At 40.6% G+C, this 20,043-nt stretch overlaps 3 protein-coding genes across 4 annotated transcripts; 1 reads left to right on the top strand and 2 right to left on the bottom strand.

Moving 5' to 3' along the window:
- Nucleotides 1–68: 68 nt before the first annotated feature.
- LOC145488368 (testican-1-like) lies at nucleotides 69–6,183 on the bottom strand. The gene is made up of 5 exons (XM_081467217.1): nucleotides 5,632–6,183; nucleotides 2,790–3,048; nucleotides 2,116–2,276; nucleotides 1,382–1,562; nucleotides 69–802 (listed from the first exon to the last, which is right to left on the bottom strand). Exons 1-5 carry the CDS (start codon nucleotides 5,683–5,685, stop codon nucleotides 774–776), a joined length of 684 nt encoding a protein of 227 aa, XP_081323343.1. The 5' UTR covers nucleotides 5,686–6,183; the 3' UTR covers nucleotides 69–773.
- Nucleotides 6,184–7,095: 912 nt separating this feature from the next.
- LOC145488366 (divergent protein kinase domain 2A-like) lies at nucleotides 7,096–13,455 on the bottom strand. The gene is made up of 4 exons (XM_081467214.1): nucleotides 12,983–13,455; nucleotides 11,449–11,605; nucleotides 10,421–10,721; nucleotides 7,096–7,479 (listed from the first exon to the last, which is right to left on the bottom strand). The coding sequence occupies exons 1-4, from the start codon at nucleotides 13,453–13,455 to the stop codon at nucleotides 7,166–7,168; spliced, it is 1,245 nt and encodes a 414-aa protein (XP_081323340.1). The 3' UTR covers nucleotides 7,096–7,165.
- Nucleotides 13,216–19,739, top strand: LOC145488365 (uncharacterized). Of its 2 annotated transcripts, none has more exons than XM_081467212.1 (8): nucleotides 13,216–13,291; nucleotides 13,792–13,898; nucleotides 14,061–14,123; nucleotides 15,106–15,234; nucleotides 15,566–15,736; nucleotides 16,333–16,463; nucleotides 17,070–17,112; nucleotides 18,039–19,739. In XM_081467212.1, exons 1-8 carry the CDS (start codon nucleotides 13,276–13,278, stop codon nucleotides 19,116–19,118), a joined length of 1,740 nt encoding a protein of 579 aa, XP_081323338.1. In that variant the 5' UTR covers nucleotides 13,216–13,275; the 3' UTR covers nucleotides 19,119–19,739. The 2 variants fall into 2 exon arrangements, with proteins under 2 accessions (XP_081323338.1, XP_081323339.1); XM_081467213.1 differs by lacking the exon at nucleotides 13,216–13,291 and adding an exon at nucleotides 13,318–13,446.
- Nucleotides 19,740–20,043: the final 304 nt, after the last annotated feature.

Below are 20,043 nucleotides of genomic sequence, written 5' to 3'. Positions count from 1 at the left end.
TTTGATGATAAAAATTTGTTTTAGAATTATTACACCAGAAATAGTTCACGTACTGGATCACAAAATTAACAGAACAATCAAAGCTTTATTCTACTTCCAAGGAACACTAGCACTATGTACACAGTCATCAGCGAAACCAAAAGAAACATCAAAATATCAAGCCGGGTCGGCACACACACTTGGGTACATGTTGCGGGGGAACATGAAGCGGAAACAAGTTGCAGTTTTCCTCGTGTGACATGCCCGTTTTTGCGAAAATGTTCTGTTGGGGGGACCAAATTTTATCTCCGCGACATATTGCATAAGATTCAGTTGGGTTGAATTCGTGTTATGAAGCAGAGACATGTCCCATGGTGTGCATAGCTCTTGCCAACTGTCCCCACTACAACAAATTATTATGCCTCATACCGCTTCGTGTGCTGCAACACGCGTTCTGTGGGTACACACGAAGAGGCTTGTCCCAGCTTCACGTACCCGCAACATGTTCTGAACTGTATGCCGACCTTTATTCTACCAAAAAAAAAAAAAACGACATCAGAGGTTACAACAAACCAAAAAAGAACAACAACGAAATTCATTTTTCAAAATGCGCAATTTGTAACAGCTCTTCCTCTGTCAAGGTTACCACTCGCTTAAACAGCAGTTAAAAGTTTTCCACCCCAACACTTCATATCCAATGAAGCCATAAAGAACCGTATGTCCAACGAGATGAGTCAACAGCTGAGGGCGAAAAATATTCAAACGCGTCTTGAGGCATCACAAGGTTTTGCTATTCATTTCCTGGTTTCGAAAGCCGTACCAGCTACAGAAAACAAGAAGAAGGAAAAACATATTATTATTTGAGGATACTGAAAGGTGAACAGAATAAAGAATTGGTGAGATGATTTTGACGTTTCTTTTTCTCCCCTTGCCTCGAAAAAAAAACAAGGTCTGAACGCAGGTAAGACAGCCATCCGTGCTGCTTCAGACAGACAACAAAGAGTTGATCATAAACTGAATTGCAGCCGGTTGCTTGAAACAATACTAGTGTTAATATTTTTTACCACTCAAGTTAGCCCGTTCCGGGCTCTCGGTTCGAAAAAGCGGGCGGGCGACGCTCTCCTTTTTCTCTACCAGACCCCGCTTGTCGCCTGCCCGCGTTTTTGATCGTCCCCACCGACCGAGAGCCTGCAACAGGCTACACTCAAGTTTACAGCTAAAGCAATTAAGCCAACAGGATTTTAACATGATTGGCTGAAAAAAAGTTAAGTGTATTACACAGTAAACTTCAATTTATTGACTGACTGACTGACTGACTGACTGACTGACTGACTGACTGATTAATTGATTTACATTTTTTTAGAGCGGACTAGATAGCTCAATTTATTGGTGTGCCTGTTACCTGTAACTGGAAAACAGGACTCCCACTCGCGCTTGTCAATTCCTTCTCTTCCGTTCAGGTCACATGACTTCAGGAAGCCGTAAAGGCAAGGCTCAAAGTCAAGCACATCATCAAACACCTCATCAATCTCCGCTGTATCGAGAATATTATTGTCGTCTTTGTCTATGTACTCAAATTCCCACTGAATGAAAAGAAAGAAACGTCATCAAAGTTACAAGCATTTGTTAGTGAAAAGGAAAAGACAAGATCATGGTTCCTTGGGAAAGACTACTTGATCTTTCCTTCCGGTAGCCATGACGGAGGTAGGCTTTTGATTTTAAGCCGGTTGTGATCCTCTTCCGAGGCAAGGAACGCATGCTTGTGAAAAGACAAGGAATCGAGCCTGTCGAGGCCAAAAACATGTTTATATATGTGCAGCAGAAATTTACGCTGATTTCGGCGATTTATAAGATGATTCAAATAGTTGAAATCGTTTTTCACCCGCAAGAATAATTAAAGCTATTTTTCACTCTTCATGATACCCTGGAGATCAAGGAGAGATCGAGAAGAGAGGTCAAAGAACCCGTTCCCAGGCGTTTAAGTGTTCTTTGCGGTTCATTCGCGAGAGGAAGAGAACGCCTTGGGGTCGAGGCTGCGCTGCGCAATTGTCATGGTGATGATCGTCACGCAACGCTCCCCTTGAGAAATGTTGCGGACGTCTTAGGTCAGGGCTGCCAAAAAGGTCAAGTTCTTACCGAAAGGACTTCTCGACGTTCGTCTTCAGTGAGCGAATCAGCACGAGCATCAAAGTCTAAGTTGAAGGTAGGGTCAAGGGAGTGCTCACGAGCAACCATAATCCATTCCAAATAACGGCTCGGGAACTGAAGCAGCTGGAGATCTGAACAGACGTTTGGATCTGCAACAGAAACACAAATCATTTTATTGCTTAAAATCTTGACTTTCTCTAGCTTAGTAGGACACCAATAAATTATTTTCCTTACCGCCATGTTTTGTTTCATCGTGAATTTTTACAGCCCTTTACAACGAAATACTTACAGCAAGATTCGGTTTGGACTCAGAGTTCATTTTCGAAAACAGCAGCAGCAAGCAGCGGCTCGTAATTGAGCTTAGGAGTCCAGGATAACGTAGTCTACACGAAGGTCTAGTGGTGGGACTGACGCACAATCGGTACATGCAAGCAGAGCAAGCCATGCAGCGGGGAATCCCTGGCTTCAATGTTCGCGCGTGAAAAACACACAAAAAATGGGAGAATTGGGAAGAGGAGAGAGAGACAGAGAATGGGGATGGAATAAGGGGGGATTGGGGAGTCCTTTCCCCCTTCTTCGTCGTGTTTTCCGCCTCCCGTACCCATTCCCCGTTTACGCAGGCAAGGGTGACGTGTAACTTTCGTAATGCTTGTGGTACTTACTCTCTGAAGGGCAGTTTCCTTGGTTTTTGACCTTCATAGTCAAGTCGTGTGCGCATGCGTACTTATGCATCTCGCACCGGTTCTTAAATTCTCTGTTGTAGTAACTACAAACAGGTTCATTCAACTCCGCGGGGCAGGATTTCGGACATTGACAGACGGTGAACTTTACTCCATTGTCCATTAAAGGCATGCACATTTGTCCCCTTGGACAGACCACCTCCTTACAAATGTCTCCGTCTCCATTCTGTCCCAACGCCACCTGACAGAGAAATGTAGATCTGTAAAAGTGTAATGAGTATGAATGCTTCCCTTGTGAAGGATGGCTGAAGAGACGCAAGCACGTATGGTAGATGGAGGTCTTTGAACTAATGCTTCCAACAAGTTGCTTGACATTTCTCAAAAAGATGCATGAAATGCTTCTAAAAGTTAGTCATAAGTTGGTCCCCTATTTCAGACCAAAACGGCTCAAAATACCATACCCTTAGGGGCCGCACATACCTATTTAGCCCACATAAGGGAGTACCCCCTGGGTACTCGCGGGTTTTTCCCTTTCATAACACACCGGAGACCAGTCTTGCACGCCCCTGGTTGATCACTTTGACAACTTGAAAACCGCCTTGTTTCTGTTGTACCCTTATCACTCCCAGCCTTGACGGACCACCCTGGAGATAGCGGGAGTCACTGCTCGTAATCTCAAACTATCTCAGTCAAGGAGAAGAACTTAAACTTGAGAATTTTGCCTTGACAAAATCGAACTTTCTAGTACCCAGAACATCGCACGCAAGCTCTGCTGCTGAAAAACGAAAAAGAAGTCGCCTGACGGCGGTTCCTTTTGACTTTTACGGTAGCTAAATATTAATTGATTTGTTTTGCGGTAGAAGATACAAATAAAAACATCAGTGAGACAAAGCCAGCCGCGAGAGTGAATTGTCATTTAGCAGAAGCTTAACTTGATGGAGAGAACCCATCGCAATGAAAAACAAAACACTCTTCCAAGCAGGCAATTTAGATAAAGAGGATCAAAACTGATATGAGATTGCATCGGATTAAAAGGGTTGACAATGCCGCGAATCAAGTGATCGGATTTGACAAGTGAAAGAGGAGAAAAGCCGCCGAGGAATCAGTGTTGAAAGATTTCTCGTGGAGTGGATTTCGAGACTTCATTAACACCTTTGTCATCTTCTTGCCGCCAATGGCGGGCATTGGAGTGAGCTGCCCGATTTTTTAACATCGCTTTTAAATTGTTCACCTCCCGAGAGAAGTGTTAAACAGAGACCACCAGGCTTCAGAAAGTCTATGGACGCAATTTATTAAATGCAATCCAACAGAGAAAATCGTTCGCTAAACTCTATGAAATCCCCGTAATTCAATCCCGTAAATACTTTTAAAAAAAGTTGTTCGGTACCTTCAAGGACTTTTCAAGGACTTCCAAGGGCCGACTAATTCCAATATTTCCTTGAACGATGCAAACACTTAAAAGTTGCGTTGTTCTCCAAATCACAATTTTATGCACAAATGTCGATTGATTTCAATAAAGAAAGTGTAACAAGGGAATAAAAATTAAAAGCAACATATATTATAGACTTCGACGTTTTAAATTTCCGTCAAGCTATAAACGTTTTTTACTTTCGAATGGCGTGCGGTATTTTTTTTTTCCTGTGGTCATGGGTGTCAATTGAATCGTTGTCATTTTTGTTTCATTTTTGGACGTTTTGTTTAGACTAAACAAAACAAATATTCTAACAATGACCTCGGGTCTTGATGGGGATTTAACATATTCCTTTAGATTGATAAAAATGCAGCATAGAATGTTTCAGTCTCGCAGTGGTTTGATGGTGCAGGCAATCTGACGGATCTTCTAGCTAGCATGAACAACAAAATAAAGGGTTACATAGTAAATGGTTTGAACCCAGGAGTATCAATAGTTCGTATAGTGTAATCGTCCGGGTGAGGGTAGTTCGGTAAAGAACTGTTGTTGGCGACTGCCCTCACCCAGATGATCACAAAAGAAAGGGTTGTTGTACAGTTGTATGTTTTTAACTCTTCTCGGGCCAGAATGCCTGCGTCTGTTGGGAGATTTGCGATCGAAAGAAACGTTAGGAATTTTGCCAATAAAACATGTTCCATAAACACATACTCCTGTGATTCCCCCCCCCCCCCCGGAGAATACTCCCTAAAGTTAATGGTAGGGGTGTGTAGCCCGAACCTTTGACACCTGTACCTTATTTCAAACTAAAATATTTGATTTTTCCTATTGCAGACCAAGATGGTCAAAATCTACGTAGTTTTTCGGTCTTTTTCAGACCAAAACTGCTCGAACGCCATATAAGGCTGCACATACCTATATGGCCCATATATATATAGATTACTTCATTGAAAGTGCGACGTACCGGGTTTTATTCACGAGTTGTTTGTGTCAAAAACCCGCACGAGCGAGGCGATATTTTCAGTGCACCTTTATTTCAGCGATAAAAATTTTGGCGAAAATTCAAATATCGATGAAGTTCTTCGCTCGTTGTCCAAAACTTGTCGATTCAGATATTTCACTTCAGCGAGTGCACGTCCGATAACAGAATCGCCAAACAAGGCTTCACTACGTTTTAGTACGTGGTTTTAGTTGTTTTCCTCTTTAAGAACCCTTCAGAGATTTCGGATTTTCTGTTAAATCCTGTATTGAGAAACAGTTGGCTCGAAAGTACTCGATCGGCTTTCCGAGCTCTACCTCTTCGCTCAATTGTCACTGTCAAAGTCGATCTGTCTTAACCCTTCTAATCAATTACATCAACTAACGGGAGCAGTAAAACGAGAACACATTATTCGAAAAACAGTCATTCAATCTTACCTGGAATTGACAAGACACATAGAGAAGCACAGCGATCGAAAAGAATCTGTCCATTTTAGCTCCAAGACGCTTTCCACAGCCAACTATTTAGCTTGTTTTGCACGGTGGCCGGGCTGTGCCGCTAATTGTTCAGTCAAGGCGTTGAAAATATTCCTACCACGTCGAGTAACACAATGGAGGCGTTCACCTGAACTGAAAGCTAATGGGTTTGGATGTAACACGAGAAACGTCAAAGCGGAAACTCTCGCCGTGAAGTTATTCCATGTGAAAAGGACGTTATCAGATCAATAAGTTGATAAACGAAAGCTGTGGTTCTTAGTGCCGTGAGAACTTACACAGCACCGCATAACAGTCGTGCTGAAGTACCATGTTTTTGATAGCAGGGAGATAAGTGAATTGTTTCAGTTTATCTTCGTTTTGAGCCTTCTCTTGTTGGATATAAAACGATCGAAATAATCCGTCGTTCTGTAAAATACATTGAAAGACCAAGCAGAAAGAGCTTATTGAACGACACAAAAGAGTATAGTTTTTCGTGATAATTGTTTTACCACGTTTTAGCGTGATGTAATGATGGAGGGCAAAAGTGTTGGAAGTTTTCCTTGTAACATTTTTGCCATACTTCTTAATTAAAATAAACTCCACCCTCTCAAGTAACCAGCTTAAGATCTGGTGATACCTTTTCTTTGAAACTTTTTTAAAAAAACACGACAGACTTGCAAAAAGCAAAGCTATTTGGTGCCAAAGCGCGGGAAATAATTGGGTTTTCGCGGCTGTCGAAAAAACAGACTCCTGCAGCGGCCTGTAGACAGTGGTCATTACCTGTGGGCATTATCGGAGCAATCCACTCTTGGAGAGCAATTGTTTGTGTTTAATTGCCCATTATTTTGTATCAAAATACCTTGAGACTTACCCCCGTGTTTATTTTAATAAGAGGAGCTGACCTTTACCTTTACAAATATTTGGACATATTTTACTGCCAGCGCAAGTCACATACTTCCAAATAAAAAGGCTTTACGCTCTCCCGAGAACTAATCAAGTGACAAAATTAATTTACATCTTTAATATTCCTCCATCCTTAATCAGAAGACCAGATTTACTTGAAAACATAACAATCAGTGGGGTTGCCAATTTCATTTCTCATACACATGGGGAGAAAAAATTGTGAAAACTTTCATTCCTTAGGATAGACAATCTAACAGGTTAAGTGCGGTATGCTAGAAATGCAAACCCAATAAGAGACCGCAGGGGAGAGCGCAAAAGTCAATTTTTGGAAGGCAGCAAACACCCTACCCACCTGACCCAGACAAAAAATTGTAGCTTCAATTGAATCCAGTCCCAGGCCCCAACTCTCAATTGAGACCACAACTTTGAACTTCCGGTTCTGTACCTGTCACATGACTTAAGTCATTAAAGACCTGCATTGTTAGTTCCAGCACTGCAATAATTCTACAGAGCTAGAGGCAGGGCAAAGATTTCAATTTATCAAATATCTATTTTCATAACTTACATGTATAGTCAAGAAACAACACCTTAATTAAGACTTTAATTTTGCTAGAGCATTTATTTTGTTCTGAAGTAAACCCACAACTAGGTCGATAGCCTCTTTTCTTTTAATTGTCTGTGCTGTAATGCATTCTGTCAGTGTGTCCTCAAGCATCATTTTAAATTCCTCATCTCCTGGAGGGGAATGAAGTAGGCCCTTTTCACTTCCTATATCTGCTAACACACCCCGGCAAACTGCATAGTAGTTTTGATCGCGTATGACACCTTGACAGAGTTCATGGGGATGTGAGGACAGACAGTGAGGCTCTGTCCTATAACATTGATCCACAGTCTTCTTATGTTCAGCTGCAAAGGGAAAAAAAAATAGTTACAGCTTGGGTTGTCTGCTAAGCACAATCTGGTCTAGACTAGTTTAAAGAGTGTTTGTTTGTAGATTGTAAGTGTTACAATGATTGACTGTTGATTTACATGTATCATGGATCTATCTGCCTGCCTGTATAGGTAGGGGAGGATCCAGATTTTTCTTAGGAGGGGGGTGCACCACTAAGGGATGATGTAGCTGACTGGTGAGGTAAACAAATTTTAAAAGCCAATATGCCATCTCAGGGGGGGGGGGAGTGCACACCCCTGCATCCTCCCCCTAGATCCGTCCCTGATAGGTGGTCCATGGATTGGAGGGAGGGTGTTCACACCCACTTTCTGTGATGATTGCAGGTTGTTTGCCAATGAGCAACAAGGCTTATGATTTACTCCTGAAGCGTAACCCTGATATCTGTACAGTGGCATGAAGTCATTGAGTATTGAAGATCCTACTCAGTGTGATGCTAGCCTGCTAAAGGTTACTCAGCATTGTGTACATGTAGGTTTCAGTAATAATTAACTGATAAAACTGGTAAATCTGAGCTAAAGTTGCTACTGCCAAAACTGTTGTTCCCTGATGTAGTATGCATTAGTCACATGAAACACGCAGGAGAAAATAAAAAAGTTATAGAACTCCAGTAGTTCGCAGAAGTCCTACTCACTGGTTTAACTTTAAAAAATTAAAAATAGTGATAATTATGTTAATCCTAGCTCATCCAAAAGTTGTATATAGACCCCTACTTTTTTAATGTTTTAAGGTTACCGTATACCTTCAGAGGTGTCTCGTGTCCAAGCGATGTAGCGCGTCCAGTTTAAGCGGCTGATACCTAAATCTCCATATCAAATTAAGGCCTATAGAGCTGGCTATCAAACTATACCAAGAATTTTGAAATGAAATGAATTGCCGATTTTTTCAGGACCACTAAATGCGAGCGCCCTAATCACCTTTTGGAAGCTACAAGTCAAAGCGAATTTTGTTTTTCGCCAATTTATTTTTTTCCCCGGTTTAAGGACAAAAAGCGCTAAAAAGCGTGTCTGCGTTTTGCCATATTCAATTGCAGTAAAAATTACAGAACATTTTCGAAATAGTGTTTAAAAAATGTGAAGTGATCGTACAAAAATCGCTCTCGGAGAAAAAATATTTCGAAATAAACAATTCACAGACACGATTTTGTTTATTATATGTTAAGCTAGCTACTGTACAAATTTGAGGGCAATCGAAGAAATTCCCTTTGAGTTGAAACTCTTTAAAGTGTCTGCTTCCAGCGAAAAAATTTATTAGAGAAAACAGCGCTCAGAAAAATCTCTTGCTTCGCAAACAAACTCCGCCCACAAACGCCTTCAACTGGGTTCTCAGATCACTGAGCCAATCAGCGTTTGGAAAGTTTTTTTCTCGCGGTGAAATTTACGCGCGAATCTCCAAAACACCCTTGTGTTTCGCAATGCGCTCAAGGCGGAGAGAGAATTTTTCTGTCGCTCGGTTTTTCTTGAAGCTGGTCTGGCAAAATGCAGAAAGCGAAATAGGATACGAACGCTAGAGTGGCTGGGCGAAGAAAACAAACAAAAGAAAGCGTGGCGGAGCAAGTGTGCATGGATAATATTCCAATGGATCTCAATGAGTCCGACGATTCATCGGTATCGGACTCAACAGAAGAGTCAGTGTAAAAATCGCTGTTATCGCCGTCAAGTTCCCAAATTTTTACAGAACCTTTCTCTTCTCTTGACTCGATCTTTTTGCCCGCTTGATACGATCGCCATTGCTTCATCCGCGAGGCCAATTTTCGCTTCTTCACTCCGAGATGTATTTTCATTCGTTCTTCGCTGTTTTCGCTTTTTCGAACTGGTCCACGGAGTTTTCCGTGGTCCATGTTTACTTATAACTTAATAGGATTACACCTAATACGAAAAATACTTGGATTAACCATGCTGATCAACTGAGTAGAGGTGAGTAGCCAGCCAGTTCGTGGTATGCATATAGGTGATATTCCCGCGAAAGTCCTCTCGGTTGATTGCATACGCGTTATTGGGCTGTCAATCAGGAGAGAACTTTTACCTCCGGCCAGAACGTAAAACCTCCATTTCTCCGTCAATATTAAGTTTTTTTCAATTTTTTCTTTTTTTCAGAAATTAGCGTTTACTCTTCGACCATTACTTTGACCCAAAAATCCAAATTTGAAGAAAATTGCCGATCTGAAGGTATAGGAGAATCTTTGTTTACAATATTTGCCTCATTACCATAAGCGATACAGTTTTTGATGAAGCTACAAAGAGATTAATACTGAATATTGAAAGGGCACAGCACGATTAACTGTCCCAAGGAATTTGAGCGCGATGTATTGAATACTTTTTGTGCGACGCGGGTTTAAAAGCTCAAAATTTTACAAAGAATGTATGAGCTCATTAACGCTTTTGCCACACAGAAATTTTGATGTTTTTGAAAGCCAATTTCTCCTCGAATATTACACCCAAAGAGCCAAAAATTTCACCACTTACTAAGTTTTACAAGCTCTTTAAGTTTTTCTAGTGAAATCGTGTCTAGCATGATGCCTTCTATGCGCAAAGTCGTATGTTAATGAGGAAAAATGTAAACAATGACGTCAGCAAAGATTCGCCTATACGGTAACCTTAAATAGATCCTTATAACTTTTTGTGCTGTAAATAGTTCCTTAATCTTAACTTTTAGGTGTCCCTAATTAGCAGTGGGTTTCACCCTCAGCTATTTTACCTACACACATCAATAAAGTTGTTGTTGTTGTTGTTGTTGTTGTTCTCATTTATAACCTGCAAGTGGTGAGAGGCCTGCTCCTGAACACCATACAAGGACTACAATCATCTCAAAGCCTCCAGTCAAACATGATAACCATAGGCTTCCCACTTAAAAGATATAAGAATAATTCCTTTGAATCTGCTTATATTTTAACATTACCTTTTATATTTGACTGTAACAGATCAACCACTAAGATGTGACTTGCATCTTCCAATCTAACTGTACCATTTGACACAGCAAAATTGTCCAGTGCTATTTCTGTTAAATAGAGCCCCCAGTGATCTAGATTGCTTGTCAGCTGTTTTGCTATCTTGATAATGGCCAGAGCAAGCTCTGCTCTTTCTAGCCAAGGATGCAAAAGGAAAGAATCAAGAGGAAGTCCAGCATCCTCCATGACAATTGCTCGACCACAAGCTCCATAGAACTTAGGGAAAGGCCATCCCTTCTCCGAAGGAAACACCTTAAGAAAGAGGGAGAAAAAAGCTCGTACAATAAGAAGAACAAATAGTCTTTACCTCCGCAAGAAATTCTGGCTTACCAGGGACTCTGAAAGACCAAGCTGCTGGTAAAATAAGTATCTTTCTTATTTCGTTGTAAATTTTCTAGTATCAATCTCGTTCTGTCACAAGTACACAACTTTCACCTGGCTTCTCATTGCAAGGTCATCTAAGAGATATTTTGCCTGATTCAAAGATTCAAAGAAAGGAGCTTTTTATGGTGGAGAGAGGGCCACAAAGAGGTCAACTTACTATAGAAGCTGAAGTAGGGGGGGGGGAGGGGCATATTTAGGGCAGAAGCTAAATAAGTGTCTAGTCACCAATGAGGGCTTATTCAAGAAAGGGCAGGGCTGGGGCAGATACAGGATTTTAGAGATGGGATTTCCAGCATTCTGAGGCCAAGTCAGCTTGTTATATATAATGCCTCATTTGTTTTAATTTAGGGAGTTTGGCTGAACTCTTTGAACTCACCCCTCCCTCATAGATCTGCCCAAGCAGAGGCTGAATGGGATATAATGTCTTGTTAAAAAGAGGCAAACTCATCATACAAGGGACTGGAGTGGACACTTTTAATATAAGAGAGCTGCGCCAGCCTAAAAAATTGCTTGGTGCAAAGAGGGGAACGTATTTAACAGAGGCGTGGTAAATTGATATTAATGGTATCAGCCTTTGGATTCGCTGACCTCCTACCTGAAAGATTATAGGTTCCTGATTCAAATTCAGAGTTGAAGTCAGGTGTAGAGTGTTATGCCTAACTTGGCTGTTTTGTACATTATCTCCAAAATATATCATCTTTACTTTTGCTATCAGCCTGCTGGATGGGCAGTACATGGTTTCTTTCATTGAACTGAACAAACAAAAACATAATAGTTCTTGAGTAAGAAGGCTGGGATAACCTCCAGAGCCGGTCTGATGGTCCCTGGCTTGTATGTAGACTTTACCTCTACCTACTGTTCTATTATCTTTATATGAGGAAATATATTCAATTATGTTTTTTGCAATTCCATTTTCATAATTTAGTTTCAGAATGAAGTGAAACACAATGTGATATATATATGAACGAAGCAATCATTTAAGAAAAGTAAACATTCCCAATCAAATTACTGGAAAAAAGGTTTGTTAACCAAAGTCAGATCTGAGCACAAAATAAACATAATTTGTAACTAGTAATCAGAGATTATGAGAGTGCGTTTGACATTCTCACTTTAATATATATATATCGTAAATAAATGATTTCACTAGCTGACTTTCAACCTTTGTTGATTGCTAAAATTGACATTTTTCAGCAGCAACCAAGGTTTTACAGTCAGATATGCATAGTGTCAAAGTCCATGCTAGTGAAGAGGTCACGATTTATTGATACGTTGCATGACGCTGCCAGTTTCTGTAGACTCTCAAGTTTCATAGAATATTTAAATTACGTACATTATTCTAAGCTAGCATTTGCAATTGCGTGCTCGTTTTGCGTGGTCGTTTATTGTAAACAAACTCCTTGCGACTAATTCCAGTATTTCCCTGGAGGAATAAAGTAGTCTTATAGATCTTGCCTTCAGAGTACTTTTCTACCGATTCCAAAGAATAAAATTTTGACCAGATAAAGACTGAGTCATCTGTCGCGACTGAAACTAATCAACAAATGCAATCAAAATGTAGCTGTTCCCATGGTTATCATCCCAAAGCCAAGTCGTGTTGATAAACAAGGACAATTCCCTCAGATTTCAATAATGCTACCACCAAAGCATTTAAATTCGCCAAAAGCTAACACTGAGAGCACATAATAGTGAAGCATGCAGCGACTGAATGGAAAGAAGTCAAAGAAAGATCCATCAGAAAGACGAGCTCACATGGCCTGCTCACATACTCACATGTTCGCCACTTGTCTTATCACATGTCATTGCACGGTACCAGTTTACTGGCCGTGACATGCCCCTGCAAAAATCAAGCTGGGTGGCCATTTTGGTGTCCTTACAGCAATGTGGTTTTTTCTGCCTACAACCGTGCATAGGCAAACCAACTCTGATAAGCCACAGGTCAAAATTAGCTTTGCGTTCCACTTCGTCGAACACAACAAAATGGAACAAACAGGAACAGACGGGTCATTTATATATAGTCGATAAAACAATATTTCGAGCAGGAAATCATGAAGTTTTGGTTTATAAGATCCTCTATATTATATAAACCCATATCTTTATTAAAAGCTACACGCTCTTGAACTGTTACTTACCTATCTACAGACGAAACATTCAGGAATGATTTCCACACGACATCAGCCTCGCACGGACTGTTTATCTTTCCCACAATGCTGCAGATTTCATTATCCAGTTTGTAAAACTCGCTGGCATTCCCATAATGCTTGATTGAAATTCGGTTCGTATTCCATAAGCCTACAGCTCTTGGTTTCCACTTTTCTTTGGATTTAGTCTCCTTCTTGCGGAGTATTTTAACCGTATTGTGCAAAATGCCCTCGCAGACAGATTCGTTTCGACCAAAGCAGACAGGACAGAAGCTAAGTCCGAGATGATCTGTATTCACGGTAATTCTACCCTCCAGTTTGTATGAATAATCTTTTAATTCTGGATCACTTCTTTGCTTTAACAGTGATACAAGGACGAGACAACTAACCATAACTGGTACAGCTACGCAGCAGGAACTTCGCCATCGCCTAGGCACGAAATAACTAATAACGAGGTGACACATCACGGCAAAGTCTACAATGTATTGTAAAAATTGCCTGCATGATTTCTAGCTCATCCAGAGAACTTCCTGTAATGGAATATTAAATATCCATGATACAATCGATGTCGGAAAAAGTCACATAAAGATATCAAGTTGTAAATGATTATTTGAATTGGACTTCGACAGAAATCAAGCCGAACATTCGATCACGCGGTGGTTTTCAGTCAGGCGTAAAATGGCAACATGCAATCGAGGCTGATCAAAAAACACCTGCTTTGCATTGGCTTCGCGTACAATATCAACTTCTCTGTATGTAACCTTTAACTTTATACCACTTTTGCCAAAATGTTGTCCTAGAAATGGCCTCACAGACCGTCGCTGAGAGTAAAGAGCAATTTCGAGCTGGCGACGGCGATGGGGAAGAGGAGGAAGATGGAGAAGAAACGTTAGATCCCCGTGTGAAGGTTACCTTACTTCCATAGCATTTGTGGTCGTTTGCAACGTACTCCCTGTAAATTCAGTTATTTTAATGCATTATTCATTTTTGAGCTTCGTTTGCTAGCAAAAGCCTCAGATTAATATAGATTCGTTTCATCCCCGTTGTGAGCTATTCTCTGTCATTTCAGGGAGAGCTCGATCGGCTGAACTCTTCGACAGCAGAAATCAACCGCCTAGAACAAGATCTCGAGGTACTGCATGTCCGTCAACAGCTTATTTATAAGCTTATATCAACGTAGATTGTTTTGCTTTCTGCTCTGTATATCTTGGTGGTTTTAATTTTAGTATAAACGTTTTGTCTAACTAATAAGCTTACATGAAACATCTTAGAAACTCTTCAATTCAAGCCTTAATTTTAGATCATTTAGCGTTGGACTTGGCCAAATCAATTTAAATTTCAGTGAGTGGTTTTAAGAGTTCAAGTTGTGAATTTTGGTACACTTTTCCTTCTTACTTCGAATATCACTTCATTGCTTGGTCATTGTTTATTCGTCGCTTTATTTATGAATTATAATATAAGCTTAATCCTGTTATAGAATCCTTGCTTAAATATAAATGTGATTTTTCCGCAACAGAGTACAATATTGTCAAAGTAAACAGTTGTCTGTCTCTTCGTGCGCTCAATTCTGCACGAACTTGAGACTCTTAATCAGAGATCCACCTTAAGAGTCCTGTCATTAATTTTTGAGGAAAAGTGAAAGGGTAGGCTCAATTACCAGCTGCTGTTTGGGACAGGAGCCTGGGCTCCTCCCAGCTGTTGTTTTTGCGGGAGGACACTCAGGGATCAGAACTGAGCAAACAGCAGAAATCAAGCTCAGTAGTTTGCAAACCTCTAGGTTGACAATTCCATTTACTTAATACTTCACTGATTTGTTATCCATATGAAATGTTTTTGAGGCGAGATATCAGTTTTAAATCATCTCGTGTTGTTCAAGAAAATATCCATACCCCTCCCACATAGAGTGTTTGGTTTGAACCACCCTCCCATCCCTCTGGAAATTCAGTTTTGGTTCATATTAATTTATATTGTTTTTGCCTTTTGAGACCCCCCCTCCCACATGGAATTTCCAGTAACCCTTCACGGGTTAGGTATATTTTCTGGAACCTCACATTTCATGAAGGTGGTACATGTAATTATTAACATATTGAAATGTTGAAACATCTTATTTTCAGGATCTCCAAGCAACCTTCAGGCAGACCCTAACAGAGTCGGCATACATTCTTAAAAGTCAAGCCACCTTTTTAGGAAAGTGCATAAATCAGGCGCGCCCTTATTATGATGCTGTCCGTAAAGCAAAGCAGGTTTGAAATTTTGTAGTCTTTTTACAGCTGAACTCTTATAAAACCTGGACTTTTGCAAGGGTCGATAGGTGGAGGGAATCTTTTAGGATGAAGATCCTTGACTATACTGGCAAGACTTATTACAAGTAGAAATTCCAGGGATTCTTAACCAGAATGTTTGAGTATCTCGATATTTAAGATTGTTGATAAGATGCTCATCAAGATCTTGAAGAATCCTGGAATACTTTTTCTCGGGTATAATAAAGACTGGAATGGAAACAAATTAAGTCCCACTTACAGTAACCTTCATACAATGTATTCAACACCATTATTACGTTGGTTCTTTTCTTAGTCGCAGATTGAGACACAGAAAGCAGCCTTGAAATATGAGAGAGCATGCAGTGCTCACCAGGCAGCCAAAAAAATGCTTGCCATAGCAGAGCAGAGACTGGTTTCTACATCCAAAGAACACAAAGTACTGGATCCAACATGGCAAGAAATGTTGAATCAAGCTGTTCTTAAGGTTGGGTACCCTGTGTAGATTTTGTTGGTAATGTTAACTGTGAGTTCACTGTATACTGTGAGGTTTACAAAAAAAAATTATTGGATTTTTTGCCACAAAGTGATTACCTCACTTTTAACTCAAAATAAAACAACAAATTTCTATGATCAAAATAGTAACCGGTAAGTAAGAAGTGCAAGGAGTTATCAAGAACTCGCACTAGTGAAAGTTTTGTTTGGAATCATATTTTCAATAAAATGTTCAGTGAATCCATTTACTCCTTTGGATTTGTTTGGTTTTGTGCAAATGACCCTAGATCACTGCAAATTTGTGATTGAAGTTTTTATTTTGTTTGGTGACAGAATGTTAAACAGGAGCGACTTCACAGGTTTATCCAAAGATTGCGACGTCCAAGTGGAAGTCCAATATTTTTGGACTTCTAACCAGAACTTTCCAGGGGGAATCCTTGCCTGACCGCTGGCCAACGGCAATTAAGACTCTGGGTATGAGAGTGGGAAGATGGAGTGGATTGACAGGGAGGGGCCTTTAACAGGACATTCAGAACTTTATTTTTTATTTTCCTTGTTAATTTAGATGTGTTGCTATTGCCCTGGTAGGTGATGGAGTCTGATAAGGAGCGAGCTCTGTGCGAAAGAGAACATCTTGAGACAGCACGTGCATTCAGTGAAGCTGGTAATCAAGTGACCGAGTTAAGAACAAAACTGAAGTCTGCTATTACCAAATCAAGGTACATGTAACATGGACTATTTTCTCTTTTGAAAAAGGGAATACAAATGTCAGTAATACCTTTCAGCTGTTTTCATTGTCAAACTGATGGCCCAATTCATGACCTAGAAGGAAACTGTTTGAAAAACAGTGAATACTGGTACGTTTCTGGGGATTTTTCTCGGCAAGGGCAAGAAGGCTCAAAGCAGGATTTGAAGCCCAAATGGCTCTTGCATTTTATCCTTTTCTTGTGAATGCACTAGTTTGCATCTGCCTCTGATACAGGGATTTCAATGTATCGTATCATGTCATAGCTGGTGATATATGTCGCATAGCTCTAGGAATACAGTGGAACCTCCGGTTTTGACCGACTCTCGTAAGCGACCACCTCACCTTGACCAGTTCTCCAAAATACCAAAAGTTTCCAAGTCAAATCACTATATTTGGAACTTCTGGTAAGTGATCACCTCTTGCAAGCAACCACCTAAGCTTGACATTTTGGATGGTCGCTCACGTGAGGTTCAACTGTAGCAATGTTACTAATGGTATTTGATAACTACAGCTTTAAAAAATGTTTTGTTGAATAAGTGCATGGGGTTTAAATGTAATTCAGTTTGTTTCATTGTAGGCCATATTTTGATTTGAAGATGAAGTATGACCAAATCTTAGAGGTAAATAAATGATCTGGGTTTATTTCATGTTTAGTAGAGTTGAAGACCATGTGTAGTTATAAGTTAGGTGGGGGGGGGGGGGGTACTTTGGGAATTTCTGGGTGGGGATGTGCTGCTGTGACCCTGGAACCCTTAGTCTATACCAGAGCTAGTTCAGCTGAATTTTGCTAACCTATACTAGAGTAAACTCCCCAAATCCCCCCATCTATTGACACTGTTGAGGCTGATTTGCGTAAATTTAAACTTGCCGATTTGATTTTTTTATATTTTTGAGTGGCAATTTCTGGTTTCCTTACTCTAGATAAAATTTTCAACCAACCAGTCAGTTTTGTGAAAAGTTATACCCTATTCTAGACCCAAACGCTCTGATTTACCCTATCCTAGAGTAAACTGCTTGAAAACCATACCGTTCACAGCTGCACATACCTATATGGCCCATACATGGCAGTGCTCCCCCCCCCCCCCCCCCCCACACCGGGAAATTAGGTTACTGATTTTTTCTGATGTTCTTATTGCTGCCTTTGTTCCTTTTCCTTTCACTGGGTGTATTCTTAGGTGGCTGAACATAGTTTCTATGCACTCTTTCTTCAAACTGCTGATGCAAAAAAAAAAAGCTAGATTCATAGTGAAAGAACATAGACTTGAGCGATATGCAAAAGTTAGAACTCTGCTGCATTTACATTGCAAGTTAAAAACCTGTTCAGTTTGAGCTTTGCAGCTGCAGCAGATAAGATGACAAAGGAAATCAAAGTGTAGATAACTGTGTCCAGCCACCATAGCCTCTCGTTTGCATTTTAGAATTTCTGTAGGCTGTATTTCAGGTTTTTATTGGCCGGGAAATCACCAACGTACATACCTCAGTTTCCTTCATATGTTAAATATCAAATCAATTGATAGAAAATAAGATTTATTTTTCCCCTTATCAGGCCCACAAGAAGCAAGTTGAAATCACCCAAGAAGGTCTCCAACAAGCGAAACAAAAGTACTCCTTAGCTTTGAAAAACTTGGAAGGAATCAGTGAAGAAATACATGAGATGAGAAAAAGCCGCGATAGCCTGGACACTATCTTACACGAGCGAGAGGAGGGGGTTGGGGCAGAGTCTCCAGTCGGGGATTTGTCACGTGATGGTATCAGACCTGAGAGAGAATTTAATTTTAAGGAATTGGGCGGTCGGTCTTACCAGCAAAAAGAGCGGCCATGCTATGGATTCAAGATCGCTCTAGTTTCAGCATCAAGCCAGACACAAACTAGCAAGGTCGTGGCATTTGACCAGGCTGAAAGTGGGATGCCTGTGGGTGAAAGAGATGGGGACCCTGAGGGATGCAGCTCTGTCGATGAGCAACAATTAGATGTGGCAACCAGACATCAAGACTTATCCAAGAGGGAAGAGAGCGAGTTGGACCCTGTTATTTGCCAAGGTGAAAATAATTCAGCAACCTTACATGACAACACAGAGGCAATTGATACTCAGGGTGCTCCCTTGTTTGATGACAAAGACCAACAGCATATTGCACAGCAGGCCACTGATCCTGTAAGTAACATAGCTGAAGATGAGATGTGTTCTGCCACAGAAAGAACTTCATGTGATAGTGCAAATAAAAATGATTTAGAATTACTTGTTGAAGACCCCACCAACAAAACTACAGATAATTGTGAGACTTGTAATGATGACGTGGAAAAAGAAACTACGGCTAGCGAGACTCCTACGGAACTGCAAAGTGAAGTTAGCATTGTACTTGTAGCTGATAATACGGCAAATGAAGATGCTACTCGAGTAATTGTTGACTCTGCCGATTTTGATTCAATGGAAGAAGCCGCTAAACAGCAAGTTTTAAACGAGGATATTGCTGATGAGTCGAGTGAATTATTAGAACAGGAACGTTCAATTCCTAGCCACAGAGTGACAGTTGAAGAAGGACGCGAAACTGAGATTTTACCATGTAGTGATGTGGAATCGTCTTCTCATTTAACGGAGGATTGCGCGATTGCGACCCCGTCTTGTTGACACTAAGGAAATGCCTGGATGAGCTCACTGAACATGCTCCAGTGTGATAGAGGAGATACCCAATGTTGATTTTATATCGGGGAAACGAGTGTTCAAAACGATTGCCGATTTTTATTGTCCAATTGGAAAACAAAGCGAACTCTCCCGAAATTTTAGCGCTGTTAAGTTGCGTCATGTGTGACGTCATTTTACCTGACAACCATAAGGACATGTCCCGGAGGCTCAGTCTGGGATTTTTTTAAATTACGAATTAAATTAAATTAAATTAAATTAAACGTGGTTACGATAGTAAACCGGGCACATTGTCATTATTTAATAAATGCAATCATCTTTTATCCTGTATGTATATTTTAACTGTAAATACAAAAGTAAATCTAAGAAGGAGAGCATTTATTTAAAAGGAATAGGTAGGTTATGAACGAACTTGTGTCGTACTTATTTAGCAGTCGGTCATCCAAGGGAGGAATGTAATGCTAATCCAGGAATTGTGTTAACTTCGAACTGTGTACGTTGTTCAGGTGAATGTTCTCACTGTGTTTTTTCCTTGATTTTAGTTTTGTCTTTCCTGTTTTTTTTAGTAACCGAAAAGGGAAATAAAAACTGCAACAAGAACAATCTTTATTTTCGTTCATTTTATATTTTACAGTTAAGACTGGCCCGCGGATAGCTAGTGCTAGGGTAAGCGGGCCAGTCTGGTCATGGGTTGAATTCTAGCCCCAAATAGGATTAGCCTTCAGACGGTCGTGGGGTAGGAAGAATGCGTGACGAGCCAAAAAAGCGTCTGTGTAGGTAGCTAAACGGGGGGTTGTGGGATTTCTGGCTCTCAGACTCCTCCTCTGCCATTACCTTCCGTCGCTAAAAGCGCCAGTGATTAGAACTCCACGTGGCCGACTGCCCGAGGAACGAAGAACCGTGGGTCTCAACA

This window comes from Orbicella franksi, chromosome 5, assembly GCF_964199315.1.
Source record: "Orbicella franksi chromosome 5, jaOrbFran1.1, whole genome shotgun sequence".
Taxonomy (NCBI): domain Eukaryota; kingdom Metazoa; phylum Cnidaria; class Anthozoa; order Scleractinia; family Merulinidae; genus Orbicella; species Orbicella franksi.
The sequence above is the reverse complement of the archived record's forward strand: the minus strand, read 5'-3'. Positions and strand labels throughout refer to the sequence as shown.

What these genes read in the sequence shown, in the direction of transcription:
- LOC145488365 (XM_081467212.1), top strand. An exon ending in CTGTCCGTAAAGCAAAGCAG is followed by an intron (nt 15,235 to 15,565) that starts GTTTGAAATTTT and finishes TTCTTTTCTTAG; the next exon opens with TCGCAGATTGAGACACAGAA. An exon ending in TCTGCTATTACCAAATCAAG is followed by an intron (nt 16,464 to 17,069) that starts GTACATGTAACA and finishes GTTTCATTGTAG; the next exon opens with GCCATATTTTGATTTGAAGA.
- LOC145488368 (XM_081467217.1), bottom strand. Translation starts at nt 5,685, where the DNA reads ATGGACAGATTCTTTTCGATCGCTGTGCTTCTCTATGTGTCTTGTCAA. An exon ending in ATGTGTCTTGTCAATTCCAG is followed by an intron (nt 3,049 to 5,631) that starts GTAAGATTGAAT and finishes TTTCTCTGTCAG; the next exon opens with GTGGCGTTGGGACAGAATGG. An exon ending in GTCCTGTTTTCCAGTTACAG is followed by an intron (nt 803 to 1,381) that starts GTAACAGGCACA and finishes TGTTTTCTGTAG; the next exon opens with CTGGTACGGCTTTCGAAACC.
- LOC145488366 (XM_081467214.1), bottom strand. Translation starts at nt 13,455, where the DNA reads ATGTGTCACCTCGTTATTAGTTATTTCGTGCCTAGGCGATGGCGAAGT. An exon ending in AGGAACCTATAATCTTTCAG is followed by an intron (nt 10,722 to 11,448) that starts GTAGGAGGTCAG and finishes CTCTTTCTTAAG; the next exon opens with GTGTTTCCTTCGGAGAAGGG. An exon ending in GTTACAGTCAAATATAAAAG is followed by an intron (nt 7,480 to 10,420) that starts GTAATGTTAAAA and finishes TTCCCTTTGCAG; the next exon opens with CTGAACATAAGAAGACTGTG.